The sequence below is a fragment of the Spermophilus citellus genome, assembly GCF_964194105.1.
Source record: "Spermophilus citellus genome assembly, chromosome: 3".
Taxonomy (NCBI): Eukaryota; Metazoa; Chordata; class Mammalia; order Rodentia; family Sciuridae; genus Spermophilus; species Spermophilus citellus.
The window spans coordinates 12863324-12888137 of record NC_138184.1 but is presented as its reverse complement, the minus strand read 5'-3'; the positions used below and the strand labels follow the sequence as shown (position 1 = coordinate 12888137).

The 24814-nt window shown below is 39.7% G+C and overlaps 2 protein-coding genes across 2 annotated transcripts; both read right to left on the bottom strand.

Annotated features, from left to right (window-relative positions):
- Positions 1-3723: 3723 nt before the first annotated feature.
- LOC308643262 (olfactory receptor 7A10-like) lies at positions 3724-4650 on the bottom strand (the record flags this gene model as incomplete). The annotated part of the gene is made up of 1 exon (XM_081283171.1): positions 3724-4650. One exon carries the CDS (start codon positions 4648-4650, stop codon positions 3724-3726), a length of 927 nt encoding a protein of 308 aa, XP_081139297.1.
- Positions 4651-15985: 11335 nt separating this feature from the next.
- On the bottom strand, positions 15986-16819 carry LOC308643261 (olfactory receptor 7A10-like; the record flags this gene model as incomplete). Its single annotated transcript, XM_081283170.1, has 1 exon — positions 15986-16819. One exon carries the CDS (start codon positions 16817-16819, stop codon positions 15986-15988), a length of 834 nt encoding a protein of 277 aa, XP_081139296.1.
- Between the last annotated feature and the right edge of the window lie 7995 nt (positions 16820-24814).

Below are 24814 nucleotides of genomic sequence, written 5' to 3'. Positions count from 1 at the left end.
CATCTCCACTTATATGCTACGCATATGTAAATGAAACTAGGGACAACATGCAAAATCAGTCAAAAGAAAAACTCTAAAAGAATTTTTAAAAAAACAGAATGAGAGGGAATACACTCCACCCTAAGCAAAGGGTCTTAACAATTTTAAATAGAGAGGTCCACGGCCATCCCCTTGAGTTCATGTTGACAGGTGGTGAAATACTTGCAATGTAAAACTCTTTGGCATAATTGTCTACACTTATTAATTCATTTTCCATGTGGATACCCAGATAGGAAGACGATTCCATGAAATATCTATATCATGATTTTCTCCTTCAGGAATTTATTTATAGAAATTACTAAACCTGGATTTTTCTCACCAATATGAAAATGGCTGAAATATGTTCCATTACAACTTTTTTTAAAAAAAAATGAGCTCCCTCCAGTGCATGTCTCTCCACACTTAATACTGGATTTATCCATTCCCCTTCATTGCAAAGGTACACAGACATACATTTTACGTTATTTGAATCACTTTGTGCCTCTCAACACTCTTCTAATTGAGATTTTGTAACCATAAGTTAATGGTCAACAGTGACCCCCCTGTTGCTGATTTCTTGGTCACTTATCCTTTTTAGTACCTTATAAATCCATTAATAAATTAAGCTAGCAAAGGACACCACCATCTCTGGGCTGCAGTCCAGGCTAGTTGGGCTCTCAGGGAACCTCAGGTGAAAGCTCCTGCCTTCATTCTCTTCAGTCCTCTCCTGCAGTGTCTGCTGGGTCCCCACTCTCACCTGGGTGGTATCTCTTGTCGGAGGGTCTTCATGCACAGGCTTCAGTTCTTCCCTGGATGTTGAAGGTGCATAGTGAGGCTCTAACCCCAGACAAGAGAACAGAAATGGATCCATTTTTGGTCCTGAAGTCAGATTTCAAGATCCTGAAGAATCAAGTGTGCCCCTGGGTGTGCACTCAGGGAGAGCAGGAGCAATCACAGCCTATGGCTTTCTCTATCTGCTCATTAGGCACATGTCCTTCTATTTACTCCAACCACTAAGCACATGATTTCCCTGTAGGATTCTGTTCTATAATCAGGAAAGGAAGAGTTTGCATAGATTTTCCTGAGATCAGAGTGGAGTACTATTAATCTGCCCCCTTTTACCACCAATCCATGAGCCTCACCTTCCTGATGTCCCACCACCCATCACCACATCCACCCTTTGTGTTCTACTCTTCTTCCCACATCTAGAACTGAGAAACCTGCCCTGCTTAGGTATCTTGTGCCCTCAAAACACTGACTCACAATGGGGACACCATCTGTGTCATCTCCAGAAGTTTTCTCTGTCTCACTTTAACAGAAGAGAGAGCTGTGTTTTTTTGAAATGTGAAACCACAAGACAGCACCTCCTGTACTCATCACTCTTTGCTTACAATAACAGAAATTTCATGCTGGTAACAAACTTACATTTTATAATGAGGGACCAAATGATGGTTCTTCATTTTGGACGTGAGTATGAGTTTGAAGAGACAAAAACCTAGAATGATTGAAACTAAATACCCTGCTATGTTATTGATGAGGTTGCCAGAACGGAGGAACTCAGGACTCTGGCAAGAACAGAAGAGTGTGGGCTTCCCATGTGTGTGTAGAAAGGAGGCAGTAGAAGACGTTCTTAAGTAGTAAAAGCTGCAGTGTAAATCACACGTCCATCTGTACCTCTCCCCTAGTATCTACACAGCAGAGAGTGAGGACAATGAAACATCAGAAGCCAACATTTCTTATTGTCTCAAATCTGTTTATTTCAATATCCAACATTTTTACCCCAATCAGAAAGCAAACTTCACCACAGTCTTCTGTACATATCATGTCTGGATTGACAGAAAGCCAAAGCACATTATCAACAAATCGGTGTTCTCTTCATTTTCCTGCTCTTGTTTGAAGAAAGTACACAGGGTAATTTTAAGCACAGGCTGCACCATGACAGCAATGACAGCTGACAGTCACATGGGACAAAGTGAACAGCAATCACAGGTTCGAGGGGAAAGGGAAACACATTAAAATATGAACAGTTTAAAAATGGCTTCCTCAGATGTCCATCACTTTTTATTTATAATTTTAATGGAACTTTTAATTGGAGAAAATTGTAGATTAATGGGCAGTAGTAAAAACTGACAGGGAGAGATCCACGGCCCCTTTCATGAGTTTCCACCGTGGGAACACTGAGCAAAATATCACAGCCAGGTGTTTACACTGATAACAAGGAAGTGAAATCACAGCAAAGAGAATCGTCCATGGCCATGTTTACTGTAGCATCATTCACAATAGCTACACTATGAAGTCACCTAAGTGCCCATCACCTGATGAGAGGAGAAAAGAAGCATGGCATATATACAACTTGAACATATTCAGCCATATGTAAGGATGAAATCCTCTTATTTGGGGCAATGTGGATGGACCTAGAAGATATTGTGCTAAGTGAAAAGGCAGATACTGAAAGACAAGTACTTCATGGTGTCTCAAGAGGAAGCTAGAAAAACAAAGTAAAATGTCACCCTGAACATAGGATAGAGATTACTAGACATTGGGAAGGGGTTGGAAAGGGTGGATAAGGGAGGCTGGATTTGATCAGTGCACCCTGTGGGCAGGTGTGGAAATGTCATGCTGAACCTCACATTTACAATAATTTATGATTACCAAAAAAAAAAAAAATACAGAATAGCTCCCATCAGTCACCTATCCTGAGTTTGTTTTGTTATACCCCATCTCCCTGCCCAGAGCCTGGACTTCAAACCATTAATCTATTCACCATTTATATATTGCTATCATTTCAAAAGTGTTGTCTAGTACATAGAAATATGTGCCTGGAAAAATGGCGGGGTATATACCTCTGGCGAACTGTTTTGCCCATGATTATTTTAGGCAGTGTGCACACCATTCTGAAAAAGAAACAGAATCCAAAAAGATGAGAGTAAAACCTAATGACCAGCTAACACCATGGTATTTTAAAGGCTACCTAATGAAGATTGGAAGTTCCGGAAGTCATACAGGAAATAAATCATGAACACACAATTGAAGATCTATTCTCTGTTGGGCATGGTGGTGCATGCTTGTAATCTCAGTGACTCAGGAGGATGAGGCAGAAGGATCAAAAATGAAGGTCAGCCTCAGCAATTTAGTGATTCCCTAAGTACTTAGCAAGACACTATCTCAAACTAAACCCAGAAATGTCCATGGATATGGCTCAGTGGTTAAGCACCCTTGGTTCCAATCCATAGTATTAAAATATTTTTTTCTCATACTTGTTTTCACACAGAGTCATGGAAATAGCCTCAGTTGATAAATATTATTTTCACATGTGAATACAAATTAGGACTCTTTTTAGCAAAATATACAATTAAGTACCATGACATATGTCATTTGAGATAAAAATTATTTCTAAAATTATATCTTATGGGACAAATGAGAATTCTCAAGTATTACTCATTCATAGATGGGAATGATTTTGGGAAAGTTTAGAAATGACAAATGAATAGGATTGAAATTCCTAGAGATCAGAATGCACAATAAAAATAATGACTCAGTGGAATTGTATGAGGAACTCGAAATCAAAGAAATGGAAATGCAGGAGTAAAGGAGAAGGAGCAAGTTCTGTTTCCAGGTTATATGATACAGAAAATCAGTTCTGAGCTCTGAGGTTCTGAGCCCTGCAATCTCAGGGACTTATTCAGTTTCAATAGAATTGACACTTTAATCTTTCCAATAGAGTCTCCTCAGAGCGCTCCTGATGTCCTTGTTCCTCAGACTGTAGATGAAGGGGTTCAGCATGGGGGTGACCACACTGTACATCACAGAAGCAGTTGCAATGGAGTGTGAGTTTTGGGTCACAGCAGAACTGAGGTACACACCTAGGCTTGTGCCATAAAATAAGGAGACCACAGAGAGGTGAGACGCACAGGTGGAGAAGGCTTTGTACCTGCCCTGAGCTGAAGAGATTGCACGGATGGAGGACACTATCTTGCAGTAAGAGTAAAGGATGCCATTGAGGGGGCCACCAGCTAGCAGGACAGCAGCAAAATATATCACCACCTCATTGAGAAAGGCGTCAGAGCAGGCACGCTGAACCACCTGGTTAAGTTCACAGAAAAAGTGGGGGATTTCCATGTCTGTGCAGAAGGATAGGCACAACATCATTAAGCTTTGTAACAATGCATGTAGGAAACTCACAACACAGGATACCAGTACTAGTAATCCACAGAGCCTGCGGTTCATGATGACCATGTAGTGCAGGGGGTGACAGATGGCCACATACCGGTCATAGGCCATCACAGCCAAAAGAAAGTCATCCAACCCAACAAAGAGTAGAAAAAAGTGAATCTGGGTGATGCATCCTGAATAGGAAATGGCCTTGCTCTGTGTCTGGATGTTCACCAGCATCTTGGGGATGGTGGTGGAGGTGAAGCAGATGTCCACAAAGGACAGGTTGGAGAGGAAGAAGTGCATGGGCGTGTGCAGGTGGGAGTCTGAGATGGTGGCCAGGATGATGAGCAGGTTCCCCAGCACAGTGACCAGGTACATGGACAGGAAAAGGACATAGAGGAGGGGCTGCAGTTCTGGGTCCTCTGTAAGTCCCAGAAGAAGGAATTCTAAACGTTGAGTATCATTCCCTGGTTCCATATGCATGTGACTACAGAAATGAGAAAAAGAGCATAACGAATTTTCCCTAGACAGGTATTACTTACATCATTGAAATGAAACAATATATATTTTTCTGAAAAGAATTAATTTAGGGAGTAGCTCAGTGGTGGAGTGATTGCCTACCATGTGCAAGGTCCTGGGTTTCAACCTTAGCCCCACAGAAAAAGAAAAAAGAAAAACCAAGGGAAAGTAGAGAAATTAACTTCCATAGAAGATCTGTGTATCTTATCCCCTAAGGGATCTCGTGCCATCTCTATAATGAATTTCTACTTCACTGCGTGGTTCACTAAAAAGTCATATATTCAGAATTGTAAAGATTTTCATGCATTTCAGAAATACAAATCAAACACCCCTGATGAACACTTTGTGTCTTGGCTACTGTGAATTATGCATAGTAATCTAGAAAGGTCAGATATCTCCACAACATACTCATTTTATTTCTTTGACTACATAGCCAGCTGTAGGATATCTGGTTCACATGGTGACTCTGTTTTACTTTTGTGGAACCTCCCTAACTTTTTCCACAATGACTTCATTAATTTGCATTTCTACCAACTATGAATAAGGATTCCCCTTTTCTCCACATTCTCACTGGCCCTCTCACTGATATCTTTGGTCATTTTGATAATATCCCTCCTAACTGGTGTGAGGTGATATTCTAGTGCAGTCTTAATAAGCATTTCCCTGAAAATTGGCAATTTTAAGCATTTTTCATATGGCTATTGGTTGTTTGACTGTGGTAGAGATACACAGTGGAATAATATTCATTATTAATGAAAGATTGAATCCTGTCATGGGGGACAACGTAATGCTGTATTACTCAGTACATAATTATAGTTAAAACTAATATATTACATATTTTAAAATAGCTAAAGGGAGGATTTTGAGTATTCCACCATAGAGAAATGATAAATATTTCAGGTAATTAAGCTGATTACCCTTATGCGATTATCACAGTATTTACACAAGTATGGAAACATGTAGTTATACCTATAAAGTTGTACAATTATGTTAGTTAATAATAAACAATAACTAATTATTAAGTATCAACTCTATTGCATCAGTAATATGTATAAGGACAAAAATCTCCATTACCCAGTGAGAGGGAGAGAACATAAGATTAATATTTTAAGATCACTTAATATGTCCCATGGTGATGGGTACTATGAAGAAAAAAAAAGAGCAGGGGTAGTTGTACTTTTACAGCAATGCAGGGAAAACCAGCAGGAAGAGGGGCATCCAAAGAGAGACCACAAAGAAGGTAGGGCAGGAGCCACAAATGATCCTCAGCAGTGTGGTCTTCAATGGGGGGAATAGAAAGTGCAAAGGTCCTCAGAAATGTGCTTGTTTCAGGAAACCGAGGCTTAAAACAAAGGCCTTGGCAAGGAGAAGGAATAAGAGGGGGAGAGATGAGAGATCGTGTCAGAGAATGTTGAGGAATGAGCTGGCCTCACTGCTCTCTGAGGCTACAAGGTAAAAGGAGACCTTCATCCACATCCTGAATCTCTTTCCTTAGATTTGCTGCAAAGACATTCTGTGAATTGCAAAGGATTCCCTCCTTGCTACCACCTGAGGGTTAAGTTCTGTTCTGACCTCTAGCTGCTAAGAGTCACCCTGGAATATATAAGCTCAGGTACCCCTTCTCCGAGCCCTCCATGAGGCACATGAACACACACACACACACACACACACACACACGCACACACACAAACACACAACACACCCTGGGCTCATGGTTTTATTTCTGCATGGCCTCTCAGTCCCAATCACCCTGACAAGGCTGTGAGTGTCGACACCACAGCTGAGATGATCAGTTCCCTACAGAATGTGGACAGGGCACCTGGAGAGTCCACTCAACACACTATCCATGAACAAATGAGTAGATCCACTTAAGAATGCTGCTCTTCTTCCCTGTGTTTACAAAGGAGCATGAAAATCTGTGCAGTAAACAGAGGGAGGAAGAGAATAGAGAAGGATGTGGAGTGAGAGAAATGGAGAGTGAAGGCAAAGGGGTGGATGGAACATGAAGAGGTGAGGGCAGAGAGTGAGCTGACGTGGACCCAGGGGAACAGGACCTTGCAAGCCCAGGTGTCTCTTCTCCAGGGGGAAAAGGCTGCCTTGGATTTAGCAGCATTCCAAACCCAGTGATCCTTACTAGGTGCTCAGCAAAAAACCTAAGCAGCAAAAGTAAATTTGCCAAAAGACCAAAGTAGTAACATTTTTTAACCTACTGTTTAATGTTTTTAGTAGTGCATTGCAGTGAAACCTAATGTTGGGGTCCTATTGACACAATCACACATACATGGAATATAATTGGGTCCACCTTGGTCCCCAGTATATTCTCATTCCCTCCTCTCCTCCCACCCACTAACCCTAACCCTTCCTGATGTCAAGGCACCTGACAGATTATACACTTCAAATAATAAAATGGCCTAAGTCAAAAATCAACAATATACAACAGCAGATGCCAAAGTACGTATAGAAAGTTGAGAACTTTCAATATGAAATGGCACATCTGTCTTCCCTGCTCACCCAACCTATTGGCTTTTCCCTATATTCATAGCAGATAAGGCAGGATTCTTTCTGTTTTAAAATTCACACAGAGTTATTGTACCTGTTTTTGAATACACATGTGATAATTCAATATATATATATATATATATATATATATATATATATATATATATATATATGTTGTGTGTTGATCAATTCAGGGTGATTAGCATTTCATTCTCCTTAGACACCATTTATTTTATTCCATGAATTGTGGAATCAATTCATGGATGTTCTTGGGCTTGAGGATATGTTACTTTTTATAAGTGTTATTTTGTTAGACATATAATAATGTATAAGTATTTTTATCAGTTATTTTCAAAAATGTTTTGATACATGAATACACTATTGTATAATGATCAGATCAGGGTACTAGGAATAAAATGTAAGAATAAATTGCTAGAGACTTGGAAATAAAAGATTAGAAAATAGAACATAAAGTTATGATTGCTTCTTATCTAAAGATAAATAAACTCAAATTTATTTGTGGAGGATGGAGCTGATCTTTAGTGAAATGATGAAGGGGAATGCCTTCCAACTGCTGGCCAAGATGATGAGGCTTTTGGAAATGCACCTACATCTAACTGTGCAAAATCAAGACACAGAGACACAACAGAAAATAAATTGGAAATGTGCTGAAAAGGTGACTTATTAGCATAAAAAGTGCAGAAAAACTTTCATCAGCATTTCTATTTAAACTGAGGATTCCCAAGTGAAGAAATATCAGATTATTGAGTCAGATATTTCAGAATGAAGAGCCCTGGCAGGAACTCAGTAACAAACACTCATCTATTGGAAGACATTAAAATCTGTAGATTTGCAGACGCTCTTCACACACACATCTCCACATATGTGCTGTGCTTATGTAAAAGAAACAAGTGGCAACATCAAAATCAGTGAAAAATATTCTGTCTGAAAGAATAAAATGGAAAAAGAAAGAAGGGGAAGGAATACACTCCTACCCAACGATAAGGGTTTTAATAATTTGAAATAGAGATTTCAACAGCTGTCCAATTTACTTCATCTTGACTGTTTATGAAATAATTGCAAAATAAAACTCTATGGCATGCCCATTTTCACTTATTATGTAAATTTATTTTTCATTTGGATAATACTCAGAATGAAACAAGATTCTGTGAAATATCTGTATCAAGAGTTTCTCCTACAGGGATTTATTTGCAAAAAAAAAATCTTAAATCTGGATCTTTCTTACAAATATGAAAATGTGCTGAAATATGCTCCTTTGTAATTTTTATTAAACGAGCTCCCCCCAGTGCATATCTCTTCATACTTAATTCTGGATTTACCCATTCCCCTTCATTGCAAATGTAAGCCGACTTACATTTCACTTTAATTTGAGCCACTTCATGCCTCCCATCCCTCTTCTAATTCAGCTTCTGTGACCATAAGTAAATGGTCAACAATTACCCCATGTTGCTGATTTCTTAGTGACTTCTCTTTTTAGTACCTTATAAATCCATTAATAAATTACTTAAGCTAGCAAAGGACACCACCATCTCTGGGCTGCAGGCCAGGCTAGTTGGGCTCTCAGGGAACCTCAGGTGAAAGCTCCTGCCTTCATTCTCTTCAGTCCCCTCCTGCAGTGTCTGCTGGGTCCTCAGGCTCACCTGGGTGGCATCTGTGATGGGAGGGTCTTCATGCACAGGCTTCAGTTCTTCCCTGGATGTTGAAGGTGCAGAGTGAGGCTCTGACCCAAGACAAGAGAACAGAAATGGGTCCAGCTTTGGTCCTCAAATCAGATTTCAAGATCCTGAAGAATCAAGTTGTGCCACAGGGTGTGCACTCAGGGAGACTGGAGAAATCATAGTTTACAGCTTTCTCTATCTGCTCATTAGGCACATGACCTTCTTTTTACTCTAACCTCCAAGCACCTGATTTCCCTGCAGGACTCTGGTGTATACAGGAAAGGAAGAGTTTGCATAGATTCCCCTGAGATCAGAGTGGAATCAGGCAAATCCTCTCCTTATTACCACCAATCTATCAGTGCCACCTTCCCAAAGTCCCAACCTCCCATCACCATATCCCTCATCTGACATATAGTTTACTTCCATGTTTGAAGCTAGGAAACTTGCTTTGGTAAGGAATCATATGTCTTCAAAACACTGACTCACATTGGGAAGACAGCTTCTGGTGTCTCCAGAATTTTCCTATTTCCCTTTTATCAGAAAAACATACACTGTTTTTGTTTGTTGGTTGGCTGGTTGGTTGGTTTTTTAATATGAAGCCATAAGACAAGCCATCCTATATTCATCACACTTTGCCAATCATACCTAGAGTGTCATGCTTCTAATAAACTCATGTTTCTAATAAGGGAACAATTATGGCTCTTGACTTCAGATGTGAGTTGAGTTTGAAGGGATGAATAAAGTTCTCTTCAGGCACCATGACCTGAGCTGTCTTCCCATTTCATGCTCATTCAAAGTTGGCTCTTTTCATATCCCTTCTCTCACATTTTAAGATGAAGAAATGGACATTTGTATGTACATGTGTATCCATTTGGGTTGACAATTCAACTTTTAAGCAAAATGTCTTCCAAACCCAGAGGCACACATGGTCTTACTCACACCCTGTACCATGACCACTTTCTGTGGTATTTTCCACACATTTCATTTATTCCTCACAACATTGGTCTGAATTTATGCTTATTTCCCAAGATTACCTTCAGAAAAAAGTAGCATTGGGGAGATTAATTTTCTTGATATTAGAATTTTAATGGAGCCATATAAGTGTCACATATTTTTAGGGCACCATGTGGTGTTTCCATACTGGTATATATTGGGTAATGTCCAGATCAAGGTAAGCATATATACCTCCCCAAGATTTATCATTTCTTTGTGGTGAAAACACTCAAGAGTGGTTTAAAAAATAAGGAAAGTGAAAAAGGGAAGGGGGAGAGGAGGAAAAGGGGAAGTAATGGGGACTGTTGGAGCAAATTATATTCCATGCTTTATTATTATGTCAAAATGAATCCCAAAATTATGTATAATTATAAAGCACTAATTGCAAAGGATATTGGATTCCATCATTTTTGAAATATGCAGGACCTTATCATGACTGTACTGTGTGACAGAACAGCAGAACCAATTCCTCCTACCTGACTACAACTTAGTACCCTGGGGCCAACTTTCTCTGTCCCTCGTGCTTCCTTACCCATTCCAGCCTCTGGGAACCCACATTCTGCTCTGTGCTGCTGTGAGAGCAACTTCTGTACTTTCTACATGTGAGTGAGGTCCTGTTGTACTTGTCTCTCTGTGCCTGGCTTATTGACCTTCACATGGTGACCTCCAGTTCTCTCCATAGGATCAAGGATGACAATTTTATAACAATTATATATAAAACAGTTAAACCTTATTGAACACATTCTTCAATTGAGCACATGTGGGGAAATGTTCATAGTAACACTTTATATACTTTATGAATAACTAGGAAAGTGGAGGTCAAAGTCTCCAGAGCAGAGGTAGTTAGGAACAGATGGAAGCAATAATTATCTTCATTTTTATTAATACTTACTGGGCACAAGTATTAAAGTATTGGACTGTACCCATACCTACATACAATTATTTCATGTCAATTACACATGTTTCTGAAATTGTTTAAGAAAATAGACTAGTTGACTATCCTAAAATGATCATTACACACTGTATACATGAATTTAATTAATATGCCACTCTCTATTAATTTGTAGAATTAAGAAAATAATTTGGAATGAAATATCTTAAATCATGCATATCAATAAATTGATAAGATAATAGAATAAATCAGACATTATTACCCTATGTGCATACATGTTTATAAGACCTGTATTACTCTACATCATGTATAACCCCATGAATGAAAAGTTATACTCCATTTATGTATGATGCATCAAAATGCATTCTTCTGTCATGTATAACTAATTGAAATATTTTTTAAAAAAATAAATTAAAAGAAACACTGATAAGAAAATAAAAAACTAGGGAAAACATATGATGTATTGTGTACTGTGTAAATTTGCCTCATTACTACTAATAATTTACCTACCTATGATGTTACCCCTATAACATCAAGTTTTAAACCTCAAATATGGACAATAAAATGTACCCTAAAAAATAAAGTAAATTAAATCCAAAGTAGCAAAATAGACATGTACAGATTATTTCAAAACATTTAAAATCTTAAAAACTCAAGAAGAAATGATCAATGTGCCTGAGCCAGTGACCAAAAGATTAAATACAAATGGTTTAGGAACATGAACCTATGCTCAACTTCATGAATACACAGAGAAAGTCACATTAAAATCATCAAGGGAACTTTAAATACCTTACCTTGGTGTTCACTTTAGTCCTAAAACTCAACACCCAGAGATAGAGCACTTCTTTGTTGGGGAGAATCCCTGCAGAAGGAGTTTGTATCAGAAGCTTCTCTTTTCTTTGACCTTGAGCTTTAACATTGGAAGAGCTTCTCTAGAGCCAGCTGGACATCAGGTCTGGGAGCCGGGCCTGGTCCACACAGCTTGTGTGTGTGTGGGCTCATCATCCCCTGTGACCTCAAGCTCGTTGCCTGGTGACCATAAGGTCCTGTTACCTTATGAAGGAGTGTCCAGGAACCTCCAGAGACAGTGTGTATCCGATGATCCAAACAAATGGCAAATTCTGAGTGGAGTTTTTAAATCTTTAATTTAATGTGATTGTACATATCAACAGGGGTGATTGTGGCATTTTAGCACATACTATGGTGTGTGCTGAATGAAACTGCTTAAGGAAAATTTCCGTCCCCATATCATTACCTTATGATTCCAGGTCTGTGCTCCTCACTTCAGATCTTCATAAAACTCATGTCAAGATCTGGGCACTGCAGCCCCCACCCAACACACTCATTGTGAAACACCAGGACTGGGTCTTCCTATTCACCTGTGTTCCTGTACCTGTTATCCAGCCTCCCCTGCTCCTCCTCCTCCTGCCTCCTTCCCAGCCTCCAGTGTCACTATTCCGTATATAGATTGAGGCTCCTTTGACCTCCCCATAGGAGTACATACAGTGTTTGCTTCTGTCTGGCTTCTTTCATGGGACACAATGGCCTGTCCCCTTCATTGTGTTGTAAATGACAGAATTTTAATCTTCTTGAAGACTGAAGAGCTCAGTTATGGATATACCTCATTTCCTTTTCTATGCATCCACAGACAGGAAGCTCAGCTGGTTCCATACCTTGACTACTGTGAAGAAGGTGGGGAGTGCAGATACGTCTGTGGGTGCTGATTTCACTCCCTCTCTTGCTTTATTATCAAGATCTACGTCCATGAGTCTGGATTATTTTTCTGCCTCAAAGCCTCTTAGATCATCTGCCCATGTATTGTTTTTTGGCTCAGACTCTCTCTTCTTTCTCTTCAATCATCTCTTAATTTTCATTCTATTTAACTAAAATTCACACAGGACAAACTCCTTACCAGGAACTGTGTGATACATCATAGTTGCAGGCACAGATGACATAGGGTTCAGATTTCTAGGAATTCATAGTGAGTGAGTGGAAAACTTCAGTAAGTAGAGGATGATGGGAAAGAAAGAGGATCCAACAAAAAGGCAGGAAATCTTCAGAATTAGTCTCATTTACATCACCTCAGAACACATCTCTGCAAGTGAGTTTCCAGGGCAAGAAAGCATCACTTGTGAGGTCACTTGTTAAAGGTACAAGATTTAGTTTGTTAAAATTAAAGACAATCCCTTATTGTAGATAACTGGGAAAGTGCCCCATTATATTCACACAACTGAGATTTCCTGGTGAAAGTTAAAAGGCTGATCCAATGTGGAACCTTAGAAAGAGTCCTGGGGACAGGGAGGTCCTGAAGGGAGACCCCAGGGAAGAGTGGCTTTAAAACCTGTGAAAGCTGAAGTCGTCAAAGGGCTGGATGGAGGAGGCCAGGCTCTCGGGCCCTTGATGTGGTGCCCACTGCTGCCCAGGGGAGTCCTGCCATGGCCTTCACTGGGACACCATCCACCTGACCCCTCCAACTCCCTGCTCCTCAGACTGAAGACAAAGGGGCTCTACATGTGGGTGACACCAAAGCCACATCAAGGTCATCTAGACAACAAAGTGACTATAGAACTGAGGAAGACCTCAAGGCCAGTGCTACAGTCTCAATCTTAAGTGTCACCCAAAGGCCCTTTGTTAAAGATTGGTCCCCAGCTTGGAGCTATTGGAAAATGGTAGAAATACTAAGAGGAAGGTCTAGTGGGAAATTTTAGTTCATTTGGTAATTGCCCTTGAAAAGGCTTGTAGGACCCACATCTGTTCCTCCATTTCTTCAACTTACAGGCCATGAGGTCAGGGGCTTTCTTTTGCCACATTCTTGCCACCCCTGGTCATGTGCTCATTCCAATAGGGCCAAGCCATGGGGCTAATCCAAAACAGATTGGAATCTTGAAAACTGTGAGCCAAAATAAATGTTCTCTCCTTATAAATCAATTAACTCAGCTGTTGTGTTAGAGTAACAGAATGCTGACTCGCAAAGAAAGTGCATAATGCAAGGACATTAACAATAGTTTAGACCACTTGCAGAAAAAGCTTTGAACTGGTTCCTGACTGTCAAAATTCTAGAATGATAGAAGCTAAGGACACTGCTATGTTATTGATGAGGTTGTCTGAATAGGGGAATTCAGGATTCTGGCAAGTCCAGAACAGTGTGGGGATCCAATGTTTGTGGAGAAAGGGGGCAGTAGAAGAGGTTTCCTTAAGTAAAAGCCTTATTTTAAATGAAATATTCATCATTACTGTCTTCTCTCATCTCTATGTAGCAGAGATCAAGATCAATGAATTGTCACATTTCTTATGGTCCCAAATCTGTTTATTTCAATATTCCACATTTTTACATCAACCTGAAAAGCAGACTTCACCACAGTCTTTGTACATTTTGTGTCTGGGTTGACATTTTCATCGAGATGGTGTTGTATTTCTTTACCAGCTCTCATTAGAAGAAAGCACATGAGGGTAATTTGAAGCCTAGGATGCACCAAGACAGCAATGACAGCTTGGGATTCCATAGGAGAAAGTGAACAGCAATCATGAGTTCAGGATGAAAGGAGAACACATCAACATTTAAACTATTTACAAATGGCTTGCTCTGCTTTCCCTTTTGATTTACAATTCTTAATGGAACTTTCCATTTGGAGAAAGTTGTGGATTAACATGTGGTAGTAAAAAAAAGACAGAGATAAATCCACAGACCATTTAGTAAGATTCCACCATGGTAACACTGAGTAAAATATCACAGGCAGCTTATCAGTGCTGATAACAAGGAAATGAACACACAGAGGAAGGAGAAGCTCCCTGCTCATGTCTTACTACATCATTCACACAGGCTCAGATACAGAGTCAATCTAAGTGCCCATCACCAGAGGAGTGAAGGGAAAAAATGTGGCATATATACAACATGGAACACCATTTATCCTTATGTAGGATGAAATCCTGTCATTTCGACCAATTTGGATGGAACTGGAGCACATTGTACTAAGTGAATAAGGCTGATACCAAAAGAAAAGAAACTTCATGGTCTCTCTCAAATAAGGAAGATAAAAATAAAATAAAATAAATGCTAACTTGAATATAGAATAGAGATTACTATATATCCATCAGGTTGGAGAGGGTGGATAATGGATGGCTATATTTGATGAGTGTTCACCATGGGCATGTATGGAAATATCACACTGAACCTCCTTAATATTTACAGTTATTTATGCTCATGAAATAACAAACAGAAAAGTTGCCAGGAGTCAAGGATCCCAAGTTTTGCCCTGTTATAGCCCCATCCACCTTTCTCCCTGCCCAGTGCCTGGTCCCCAGAACCATCAATCTGCTCACCATTTATATATTGCTAGCATTTCAAAAGTGTTGTCTAGCACATAAAAATGGTGGAGTAGATACCTCTGGGGACATGACCTGTTGTGCCCACGACTATGTTAGGCACTGTGGACACCATGCTGAAATAGAAACACAATTCAAAAGTGAGAATAAAACCTAATGACCAGCTAATAACTTGGGAAGTTAAAGGTTACCTTGTCAAAAATGGAAGTTTGGAAATAATATAGAAAAAAATCAAAAGGAGAGAATTGAGTATCTATTCTCATCCATGCATGGTGCACACTTGCAATCCCAGTGACTCAGGAGTCTGAGGCAGGGGGATCACATATCAAACCATCCTCAGCAATGTAGTAAGGCCCTAAGCAACATAGCAAGACGCTGTCTCAAACAAAAAACAGAAAGAGCTGTGCCTATGGCTCAGTGGTTAAACAGCCTTGGGTTCAATCCACAGTATCAAATTTTATTTTCTCAGATTTACTTCCACAATAAAATTATTAAAATTAACTTTGTTATATTCAGTTTTCACATGTGAATAGTAATTTTGCATATTTTAAGCAAAATGAACAATTCCTGAGCATGACATAAGTCATTTGAGATTATTTCTAAAAATATATCTTTGGGGATAAATGAGAATTTTCAATTATTTCTCATCCAAAGTGGGAATAATTTGGGGCAAGTTGGAAATGACAGGGGAAAGGGTTGAATTTCATACTGATCACAGTGTGCAATAAAGTGAAAGGTGTAGTGGGATTGTATGTCAAAGTTGATATCAAAGAAATGGAAACTCTGTGTTAACATAGAAGGATCCAGTCCTGCTTCCACATTCCAGTGAATAATTGTGGATTCTTCTACTTAGGCTCTGATCCCTGGAATCATGGGCACTTATTCAGTCTCAGCACAATTAACACTTTTATCTTCCTGTGTCACAAATTTTTCTCAGAGCGCTCTTGATGTCCTTGTTTCTCAGACTGTAGATGAAGGGGTTCAGCATGGGGGTGACCACAGTGTACATCACTGAGGCTGTTGCAGTAGAGTGTGTGTTTTGGGTCACAGCAGAGCTGAGATACACACCTAGGGTTGTGCCATAAAATAAGGAGACCACGGAGAGGTGAGACACACAGGTGGAGAAGGCTTTGTACTTGCCCTGAGCTGATGAGATTGCACAGATGGAGGACACTATTTTGAAGTAAGAGTAAAGGATGCCAATGAGGGGGCCAAGAGCCAGCAAAAAAGAAGCAATATATATCACCACCTCATTGAGAAAGGTGTCAGAGCAGGCACGCTGAACCACCTGGTTAAGTTCACAGAAAAAGTGGGGGATTATTTCCAAGTCTGTGCAGAAGGACAGCCGCAATATCATTAAGCTATGTAACAATGCATGTAGGACACTCACAACCCAGGACACCAGAACTAGCAATCCACACAGCCTGCGGTTCATGATGACCATGTAGTGCAGGGGGTGACAGATGGCCACATACCGGTCGTAGGCCATCACAGTCAAAAGGAAATCATCCAACCCAGCAAAGAGTACAAAAAAGTGAATCTGGGTGATGCAGCCTGCATAGGTAATGGCCTTGCTCTGTGTCTGGATGTTCACCAGCATCTTTGGGATAGTGTTGGAGGTGAAGCAGGTATCCACAAAGGACAGGTTGGAGAGGAAGAAGTACATGGGTGTGTGCAGGTGGGAGTCTGAGATGGTGGCCAGGATGATGAGCAGGTTCCCCAGCACAGTGACCAGGTACATGGACAGGAAAATGCCAAAGAGGAGGGGCAGGAGTTCTGGATCCTCTGCAAGTCCCAGAAGAAGGAATTCTAGATGTTGAGTATCATTCCCTGGTTCCAAATGCATGTGACTACCAGAAATGAGAAAAAGAGCATAACAATTTTTTACAGACAGGTATTACTTACATCATTGAAATGAAACAATACATATTTTTGCTATAAATAATTTTAGTGATGTGTGTGTAGGTCATGTTGGAGTGGTTGCCTAACATATGCAAGGCCCTGTTTACAATCCACATACCTCACAAAAATAGAGAAATGCCATGAGAATGGGGGAAAAGGTAACTTCTATAGAACATGTGTGGCTCTTGTCCCCTAAAGGATCTTGTGTCACCTCTGAAGAGGAATTCCTGTTTCATTCTGAAGGTTTGACTAGGAAGTCATGCATTTCAGAATTCTAATAAGAAAGTTATTCAGGCCTTTGAGAAGTGTAAATGGAGCACCCCTCCTGAGCACTTTGGTTGTTTCTGTGTTTTGGCTACAGTGAATTGTGCATCAGTCAATGTGGAAGGGCAGATCTCTTCAAAATACCCATTTCATTTTCTTTGGCCACATACCCAGGAATAGGAGTGCTACATCAAGTGATAACAGTATTTTAATTTTGTGGATTCTCCATAATGTTTTCCATAATGGCTTCAATAACTTGCATTCCTACCAACACTAGGTCAGGATTCTTTTTCTCCCCCATAATCATAGGCCCTTGATATCCTTGTATTTTTGATAGTAGCCCTTCCAACTGCAGTTAGTCCACAGTCTACCATAGTTTTGATTAGCATTTCCCAGATAATTAGCAATTTAGAGCACATTTAATACAGCTATTGGCCATTTGTAAGTGGTACAGATACACAGTGGAATAATAACAGCTATTAATGAAACGATGAATCTTATCATTGGAGACAACAGAGATGAACCTGGGGACATTTATGAAGTCAAATCAGCCAGGTACAGGATCACTACAGCTGCATGATATCATTCCTGTGTGGATTCTGAGAAATTTGATCTCACAGAATGTCAGCATAGCATGATGGTCGCCAGAAGCTGAGGTGCATTCTGGGCCCAAAGGGATGAGGAGAAGCTCCTCAAGGGGAAACAATTACAGTAAGACAAGAGGAATAGCTTCTGGTGATGTATTGCACAGTAGAGTAATTATAGTGGAAAATAACATGTTCCCTATTTTAAAATAGATAGAGGGGAGGACTTTGAATGTTTGTCACAGAGAAATGATAAATGATTCAGAAAATTAAGCCAATCATACCTGTTCAATTAATATACAATTTATACATGTATGTAGATATAAAGATATATTTGTGAATGTGTATAATTATATGTCAATTAAAAATAAAGCAATAACTAATTACTGATTACCAAGTATGTTCCATTCATTGGATGAGTAATCTGTATGAGTTAAAACACAGAAGTCCACATTATCCAAAGAGAGGGAAAGCACATAAGCAAAAATGGGTAAAATCACTTAATATGTCTCATGGTGATGGGTTCTAAGAGGAAAAAGAAAGAGCAGAGGTAGTTGTAGTTTTACAGCAATGCAGGGAAAACCAGCAGAAAGAGGGGCATCCAAAGAGAGACCACAAGGAAGGCAGGGCAGGAGCCACAAGTCATCCTCAGTGGAGTGGTCTTCATTGGGGGACAGTCAGTGCACAGGTCCTGAGGAACATGCTTGTTTCAACAAAATGAGGCATAAAAGAAAGCTGTTGGCAAGGAGAAGGAGAAAGGCCGAGAGTGATGAGAGATGGTGTCAGAGAATATTAAAGTGTGAGCTGGCCTCACTGCTTGAACCTCTTGCCCTTAGATTTGCTGCAAACACATTCTGTGGATTGCAAAAGGATTCCCTCCTTGCTACCACCTGAGGGTTACGTTCTGTCCTCTAGCTGCTAAGAATCACCATGGAATATATAACATCAGGTCGCCTTTTCTGAGACCTCCATGAGGCAAACACACACACTCAGACACTCTCATAGCTTGATTTCTGCCATGGCCTCTCTGCCCCAGTCACCCTGACAAGGTTGTGAGCTTCCACAAAACAAGCTGAGTTTGTCTTTTCTCTGAAGAATGTGGACAGGGTACCTGGAGAGTCCACTTGACACTCTTTCCATGAACAAATGAGTGAACCCACCTAATATGCAAACACAGGTATGACAAATTGTGGTATAAAGGTATATTAAGAAGTGTAATGCAAAAAAATATCAATAAGAGAGCTCATGTATAATGGCATAATTTGTCATGAACATACTTTATATACAGAGTTATGAAAAATTGTGCTGTGAATTGGTAATTATGAATGTAATGCATTCCACTATTGTCATGTATGAAAGAAATAAAAAAAAAGAATGCTTCTCTTCTTCTCTCTATTTAAAAAGGAACATGAAAAGCTGTGCAGTTAACAGAGGGAGAAAGAGAAATAGAATATAATAGGGGGAGTGATAGAAAAGGAGAGAGAAGGCAAAGTGGTGGACAGAACCTGAAGAGGTGAGGGCAGAGACCAAGTGAGCTGATGTGGACAAAGTGGAACAGGACCTTGAAAGTCCAGGTTTCTCTTCTCCAGGAGGAAATGGCTGCCTTGGTCCTGGCAGTATTCCAATCCCAGTGACCCTCACTGAGTGCCCAGCAAATACCTTAAGCAGCAAAATACATTTGCCCAAAACACCAAAGTATTGACATCATTTTCTCAATCTAGATTTTAAATGTTTTCATTATTGCATTGCAGTGATACATAATGTTGGGGTCATTAAATATTTTTAGTTGTAGATGGTCACAATACCTGTATTTTATTTACTTATTTTTTCTGAGAATTGAACCCAGTGCCCACACATGGTAGGCAAGTGCTCTGTCCCTGAGCCCTAGCCCCAGCCCTGTCGGGATCATTTTGACACAGACTCTCATGCAGGGAATATACTTTGCTCCACTTTTGTCCCCAGTACCTCCCTTTTCCCTCCTCTCCTCCCTTCCACTGTTCCTCTTCCTTGTGTCAAGGCACCCAACAGACCATACACTTCAAAAGAAAGAAAATGACCAAATGTCAAATATCAGCAACTCACAAGAGGAGATATGCAAGATATATACAGCAAAGTGGGGAACATTGAATATGAAATAGCAGATCTGTCTTCCCTAGTTCTGCCCCTTTCACCTGACCTATTGGCTTGTCCCTAGTTATGTTGCAGATAAGGCAGCCTTTTCTCACTATTGTAAAATTATTACAGAATCATTGTGCCGGTTCACTGAGTACATATGTGATCATTCCATATTTGTATGTGTTGTGTGTTGATCACATCAGGGTAATTAGCCTTTCAATCTCCTTAAGTCCTTACTCTACTTCCTTATCTTTTTACTTTGCTTGTTTTGTGTGTGTCATTTCATGATTGTTCTTGGTTTTGGGGCTTTTAAAAATTTTTTTGTGCATGTTAGACATAATAATTATATGATTATGGGGCATATTTTGATGTTTTGATACATGAAAATGTTGCATAATGATCAAAAAGGGTACTAGCAAGAAAATGTAAAAATAAATTGCTAAAGCCTTGGAAATAAAAGATAAGAAAGTAGAGTAAAAAGTTATGATTGAATCTTCCTTATCTATAGAGAAACAAACTCCAATATACTTGTGGATGATGGATGTAATCTCCAGTAAAATGATGAGGAGCAATGCCTACAATGAATCATGGAAAATCAAGAGGCACAGAGACCTAAGAGAGACATGAAAATAAGTTGGAAATATGTTGAAAAGTTGACTTATTAGTGCAAGGAGTGCATAATTTTCTTTTAAAGCAAGGATTCACAAGTCAAGAAATATCTGAATGCAAGGAGTGCAGAAGAACTTTCACCAGCATTTTTGTTTAAAGCAAGGATTCACAAGTCAAGAAATTTGTATTGAGTCACATCTTTCAGAATGAAAAACTCTGCCAGGAGCCAAATAACAAACACTGGCCTATTGGAAAACATTAGAATCTCTAGACTTTCAGAGACTCCCCGCAGATACAGCTCCACTTATGTGCTGTGCTTATGTAAATGAAACTAGAGACAGCATGCAAAATAAGTAAAATAAAAAATAAAAAAAATAGAATGAGAGGGAATAGACTCAAACCCTAAGCAAAGGGTCTTAACAAATTGAAATATGTCGACAGCCATCCTGTTGACTTCATCTTACAGGTTGTGAAATACTTGCAATGTAAAACTCTTTGGCATATTCATCTTCGCTTATTAAGTTAGTTCATTTTCCATGTGGATACCCAGAGAGGAAGAGGGTTCAATGAAATATCTATATCATGATTTTCTCCTGCAGAAATTTATTTATAGAAACTCCTAAATCTAGATCTTTCTCACCAATATGAAAATAGGTTGAAACATGTTGCATTATAATTTTTTTTTTAAATGAGCTCCCTCCAGTGCATGTCTCTCCACACTTCATACTGGATTTATCCATTCCCCTTTATTGCAAAGGTAAGCAGACTTACATTTTACTTTATTTGAATCACTTAGTGCCTCCAATCCCTCTTCTAATTGAGATTCTGTCACCATAAGTTAATGGTCTAGAGTGACCCCGTGTTGCTGATTTCTTGGTCACTTCTCCTTTTTAGTATCTTATAAATCCATTAATAAGTTACTTAAGCTAGCAAAGGACACCACCATCTCTGGGCTGCAGGCCAGGCTAGTTGGGCTCTCAGGAAACCTCGGGTGAAAGCTCCTGCCTTCATTCTCTTCAGTCCTCTCCTGCAGTGTCTGCTGGGTCCTCAGGCTCACCTGGGCGGCATCTCAGATGGGAGGGTCTTCATGCACAGGCTTCAGTTCTTCCCTGGATGTTGAAGGTGCAGAATGAGGCTCTGACCCCAGACAAGAGAACAGAAATGGATCCAGCTTTGTTCCTCAAGTCAGATTTCAAGATCCTGAAGAATCAATGTGCCCCAGGGTGTGCACTCAGGGAGACAGGAGCAATCACAGCCTATAGAATTCTGTATCTGCTCATTAGGCACATGTCCTTCTTTTTATGCCAACCTCTAAGCACCAGATTTCCCTGGAGGACTCTGGTCTATAATAAGTAAAGTGAGATCAGAGTGGAGTGCTATTAATCTGTCCCTTTTTACCACCATTCCAAGAGCCTCACATCCCAATGTCCCACCATCCATCACCACATCCACCCTTTGTGTTCCACTTTTCTTCCCATGTCTAAAACTAAGAAATCTACCCTGGTTAGGTATCTTGTGTCCTCAAAACACTGACTCACATTGGGGACACAGACTCTGGCATCTCAGAAGTTTTCCATTCCATCTTTAATCAGAGGAGTGAGCTGTTTTTGTTTGTTTGTTTGTTTGTTTGTGAAATGTGAAAACATAAGACAGCACCTCCTGCTCTCATCACACTTTGCTGATGATACCAGAAATTTCATGCTGGTAATGAACTTATATTTCTATAATGAGGAATCAAATAATGGTTCTTGATTTCAGATGTGAGAATGAGTTTGAAGAGATAAAAACCTAGAATGATAGAAACTAAGTACCCTGCTATGTTATTAATGTGGTTGCCTGAACTGAGGAACTCAGGACTCTGGCAAGATCTCAGAACAGTGTGGGCTTCCCATGTGTGCGCAGTAGTGAGTCAGTAGGAGAGGTTCTTAAATAGTAAAAGCCACAGTGTAAATCACACTTCCATCTGTACCGTCTTCCCTCTTCTCTACACAGCAGAGAGTAAGAACAATGAAACATCAGATGCCAACATTTCTTATTGTCCCAAATGTGTATAGTTCAATATCCAACACTTTTACCCCAATCAAAAAGCAAACTTCACCACAGTCTTCTGTACATTTTATGTCTGGATTAACAGGAAGCCAAAGCACATTATCAACAAGTCAGTGTTCTCTTTCATTTTCCTGCTCTTGTTTGAAGATTATACACAGGGTAATTTTAAGCACAGGATGCACCATGACAGCAATGACAGCTTACAGTCACATGGGAGAAAGTGAACAGCAATCACAGGTTCAAGAGGAAAGGGAAACACATCAAAATGTGAACAGTTTATAAACGGCTTCCTCAGATGTACATCACTTTTTTAAATTTATAATTTTAATTGAACTTTTCATTGGAGAAAATTGTAGATTAATAGGCAGTAGTAAATACTGACAGGAAAAGATCCAAGGCCCCTTTTGTGAGCTTACACCATGGTAACATGAGCAAAATATCACAGCCAGGTATTTACACTGATAACAAGGAAATGAAATCACAGCAAAGAGAATTGTCCATGGCCATATTTATTATAGCTTCATTCACAATAGCTACTCTGTGAAGTCACCTAAGTGCCCATCACCTGATGAGAGGAGGAAAGAAACGTGGCATATACACAACTTGAACATACTCAGCCACATGTAAGGATGAAATCATGTTATTTGGGGCACTGTGAATGGACCTGGAGGATATTGTGCTAAGTGAAGAAGGCAGATACCGAAAGACAAGTACTTCATGGTGGCTCAAGAAGAGGTTTGAAAAAAAAGTAAAATGTCACCCTGAACAAAGGATAGGGATTTATAGATGTTGGGAAGGGGTTGGAGAGGGTGGATAAAGGGAGGCCTGATTTGATCAGTGCACACTATGGGCAGGTGTGGAAATGTCATGCTGAACCTCACATTTACAATAATTCATGATCATAAAAAAAATACAGAATAGCTCGCATCAGTCAAGGGTCCCGAGATTTGTCCTGTTATAACCCATCTACTCCCCTCCCTTCTCAGAGCCTGGACCTTCAAACCATTAATCTATTGACCACTTATATATTGCTAGCATTTCAAAAGTGTTGTCTAGCACATAGAAATGTGTGCCTGGGAAAATGGTGAAATAGTTACCTCTGGGGACCTGTTTGCCCATGACTATGTTAGAACTGTGGACACCATGCTGAAAAAGAAACAGGGTTCAAAAAGTAGAGAATAAGACCTAATGACCAGCTAACACCATGGTATGTTAAAGGCTACCTTATGAAGACTGGAAATTCTGGAAGTCTTCCAGGAAATAAATCATGAACACACAATTGAAGATCTATTCTCTGTTGGGCAGGGTGGTGCATGCTTGCAATCCCAGTGACTCAGGAGGCTGAGGCAGGAGGATGAAAGATGAAGGTCAGCCTCAGCAATTTAATGAGGACCTAAGTACTTAGCAAGACACTATATCAAACAAAACCCAAAAATGTCCATGGGTATAGCTCAGTGGTTAAGCAACCTTTGGTCCAATCCATAGTACTCCAAATATTTTTTTCTCATCCTTCCTTCCACACACAGTCATGAAAATAGCCTCAATTGATAAATATTATTTTGACATGTGAATACAAACTAGTACTCTTTTTAGCAAAATATACAATTAAGTAACATGGTGTATGTCATTTGAGATAAAAATTATTTCTAAAATTATATCTTATTTAACTAATGAGGATTTTCAAGTATTTCTCATCCAAAGATGGGAATGATTTTGGGTAAGTTCACAAATGACAAATGAAAAGGATCGAATTTCATAGAGATCACAATGCGCAATATAAATAATGACTCAGTGGAATTGTATGAGGAACTGGAAATCAAAGAAATGGAAACGCAGGAGTAAAGGAGAAGTGCCAGGGGCCAGCCCCGGTGGGGTCCAGGAAGTCCCGAAGGAGGAGTGGCGTCGGCGAAATGATGAGACAGGAGTCGTTCCCTTTGAGCAATCTTCAGAGAGAGAGCTAAAGCAGCTTTTCTCTGGGTCCCCTTTTTATTACAATTTTTCTCATCATTATAGATTCACAATACGTCATTGATTATATAACTTAAAACTTTGCCAAGACATGACATTTCCTTAACCATGATTGAGAGCACACCGATCTACATTCTTCCAGGATATGATCCCCAGCCATACAATCATCAAAGTACAGATTCATCAATAAAACATGTCACCAATTTACATCCTTCAGATTTTCCCAAGATTTACTATTTTTCCCA